Below are 3,142 nucleotides of genomic sequence, written 5' to 3'. Positions count from 1 at the left end.
AGAGAAATCACTTTACCTTCCCTGGAGGAAGCTAGGAAGGGGTTCCGTAGGGCCTTTTAACCCTTCCCACACTGCAGCGACCACCATCCACACTCGAGGGGCTAGCACCCACGGTGTAGAAGAACAGGCTCTCCCCCTCTCCATTCTCTCCTCCTCCACCGAGCGGCCCTTTCTGCTTCTCTGCCTCTAACCTGTCCAATACCTGTCCGGGAAGCGGGCGTTTAGCGCTCCCGCCCCGCCGTTAGCCAAGCAGCCCCAGGGCCAGAAGGCTGTCCCCTGGGCCGGGTTGGGGCGCGGGGCGGCGGCCTCCCGCCTGTGTGGCAAAGTTGGTGGCCGGGCAGGCTCGTGGAGCCGCGCGCCAGTCGGGACCCGGGCCGTGCGGGGACGGCGCCCATTGGCCGGCCGGCGCCACGTGGCCACCCCGCCTCTATATTAGGCCACTATTTACCCCCGGCTGGCTCGCCATGGCTCGGCGAGGGCAGGTCGGCTAGACAGGGGAGGTGGAGCGGCGCAGAGGACGGCGGTCCTGCGGACCCCACACCCAGGCCCGGCCGGCGCGCTCCGGTGGGTGGGCCGGAACCATGAGCTCCTACCTCGACTACGTGTCGTGCGGCCGGGACGGCGGCGACTTGCTGAGCTTCGCATCCAAGTTCTGTCGCGCCGACGCCCGGCCCGTGGTCCTGCAGCCCGCCTTCCCCCTGGGCAGCGGCGACGGCGCGTTCGTTAGCTGCCTGCCCCTGGCCGCGGCGCGAGCGGTGCCCTCGCCCCCGGCCGCCCCGGCGCAGCCTCCGGGGCCTGCCGCGCCCGCGTACGCGCCGTGCCCCCTAGAGGGGGCCTACGAGCCAGGCGCCGCACCTGTCCAGGCCGGGGGCGAGGACTACGGCCTCCCGGGGTCCGCGCCCGCGTACGACTTACCGTGCGCGCTCGGGCGGCCGGCAGACGACAGCGGGGCGCACGTCCATTACGCCACCTCGGCTGTCTTCTCTGGAGGCGGCTCCTTCCTCCTCAGTGGCCAGGTGGATTACGCGGCCTTCGGCGAGCCGGGCCCCTTCTCGGCGTGTCTCAAAGAGCCGACCGACGGCCACTCTGGGGCCTTTCAGACCGCGTCCCCCGCTCCCGGCGTCTACCCCAAGTGTGCGTCCCCAGCCTCCGGCCTCCCTGCCGCCTTCAGCACGTTCGAGTGGATGAAAGTGAAGAGGAACGCCCCGAAGAAAAGTAAGTACTTGGGCCTTGGACGGACGGACGCGACTGGGGTTGGGGATCGAGCCTGCCCAGCGGAACTGAGCCGAGGGTGCGCTGCAGCGGTCCCCGTGGACGGCGGTTTGGGTCTTATGGGGAACACGCGGCCCCAGGCATTATTAAACCAGGCGAATTGCATTGAGCGTGCCCCGAATGCCAGGGATTGAGAAAATTGCGGGAAGGAGCGCTCCGTGAAGCTTTTCTTTTGGCACAGGGCCGTTCAGTAACTGATTCTAGTGTGGCCCCAAAGCTCTCCCAAGTCGCGTCTCCGTGTCATCTCGCCACGCTGACAACGCCCTGTCTTTACATTGCAGGCAAATTCGCGGAGTATGGAGCCGCCACCCCCTCCAGCGCGATCCGCACGAATTTCAGCACCAAGCAACTGACAGAACTGGAGAAGGAGTTTCATTTCAATAAGTACTTAACTCGGGCCCGACGCATCGAGATAGCCAACTCATTGCAACTGAATGACACCCAAGTCAAAATCTGGTTCCAGAACCGCAGGATGAAACAGAAGAAAAGGGAACGGGAAGGGCTTCTGCCATCGGCCACCCCCGTGGCTTCCTTCCAGCTTCCCCTCTCAGGAACGAGCCCTGCCAAGTCTGGCAAGAACCCGGGGAGCCCCTCTCAGGCCCAGGAACCATCCTGAGGTTTAGTCACGTCGCTGATGAACTGTGGGCTGCAGAACTCTTGGGCCACCCCACCCTTCTCTGGATTTATTAGCTCAGTTTGGAATGGAGGTGGGCATGGTGGAAATAAGAGCAGTTTCACTTGGGAGAGGAAATACCTTGGTGGCTTCGGAGTTCCGGGCTGTGGGTGTACAGATGTTAATTTGAAGTCTCTAAAGCCACTCATCTGTGTATTGTGTCTTATCAGGGAAAAGATGCCCAGCCGCCAGCCCAGCCCTACTGCTATGTTGCCTAACTCAGTCATATGCAGTTTTCCGTGCAGAGTGGCAGAGCATTCCTTGCTAACTGCCAACCCCGTGATGTGCTCAGAAGAGCATCTACCCAAAGTTTTATCTGGTTTTAATTTAAAAGACAAGGCTACATGTATTCAGCTTCTGATGACCAAAGCTAGTTATACTTAAGGCCTCCTTGGTGTATAAGCTGCTTCAACCGTGATCCTCACATTTGCACTACAGTTTTTTTTCCCCCTTAAAAAGCAGTTTCTACCTCTCCAGGTGCCTAAGTGAAGATACAATCTCTGTTTAGTTAGTAGCTAAACAAATGCACAGGGTGGATAAAGACCCTGAACTATACCTTGACACCAGTTACTCAAACTTGAATGTAAATATATACAGTATGTATATTTTTAAAGAAGTTTGCTTGTAGTGAACTTACATATGGCATTTAATGTCAGCATGTAAATGGTTTGAACTTTTTTTGGTAATAAAAATGACAGAATGTGTCACTTTCTGCTTTTCCTTATACTCCTTTATTTTGATGATCTTTCTTTAAAGCTGATTCAGTTTCTTCTATTTGGAATTCTGCTATGGAAATTTGTTAGGCTGGTAACTTTAAAAAAGAACACTTCTTAAAAGCTGTTTATGCAAACTAGTTAGGGACAATTATCTGAGTAGTTTAATGGAGGAAAAAATCTAACTCTGCTCAATATACCGAGTAACTATAGAAGTATTTCCTTACCTTAAGTGCCCAGGTTTTAGGGTGAATATGTGGACTGCACATTAAGTTTAGATGTCCACTGTGGGGATGATGTATAGCTAAGGAGACACTGAAGAGACATCTCCTTGTCCTATTGTCTTCTGCTTTCACAAAAGGAAGAAGAAAGACAACTTGAAGACTTTGTTAGTTGGTCAGTGTTCTCTGAGAAAGGCAGCTGCACATCGAAAAGTCTCAGTGGCTGAATTCCCATTTTCAAAGTCAAGAATTACAGAGGAGGC

General features: G+C 55.7%; 1 protein-coding gene across 1 annotated transcript; it reads left to right on the top strand.

The window, feature by feature from the left end:
• Window positions 1–471: 471 nt before the first annotated feature.
• Window positions 472–2,671, top strand: HOXD1 (homeobox D1). The gene is made up of 2 exons (XM_061434558.1): window positions 472–1,215; window positions 1,554–2,671. The coding sequence occupies exons 1-2, from the start codon at window positions 582–584 to the stop codon at window positions 1,886–1,888; spliced, it is 969 nt and encodes a 322-aa protein (XP_061290542.1). The 5' UTR covers window positions 472–581; the 3' UTR covers window positions 1,889–2,671.
• Window positions 2,672–3,142: the final 471 nt, after the last annotated feature.

Source organism: Bos javanicus, chromosome 2 (genome assembly GCF_032452875.1).
Source record: "Bos javanicus breed banteng chromosome 2, ARS-OSU_banteng_1.0, whole genome shotgun sequence".
NCBI classification, from domain to species: Eukaryota; Metazoa; Chordata; class Mammalia; order Artiodactyla; family Bovidae; genus Bos; species Bos javanicus.
The sequence above is the reverse complement of the archived record's forward strand: the minus strand, read 5'-3'. Positions and strand labels throughout refer to the sequence as shown.

Bases quoted from the DNA above. Each gene is read 5' to 3' on its own strand.
- HOXD1 (XM_061434558.1), top strand. From the start codon at position 582: ATGAGCTCCTACCTCGACTACGTGTCGTGCGGCCGGGACGGCGGCGAC. The intron at 1,216-1,553 runs GTAAGTACTTGG...TTTACATTGCAG, and splicing joins GAGGAACGCCCCGAAGAAAA to GCAAATTCGCGGAGTATGGA.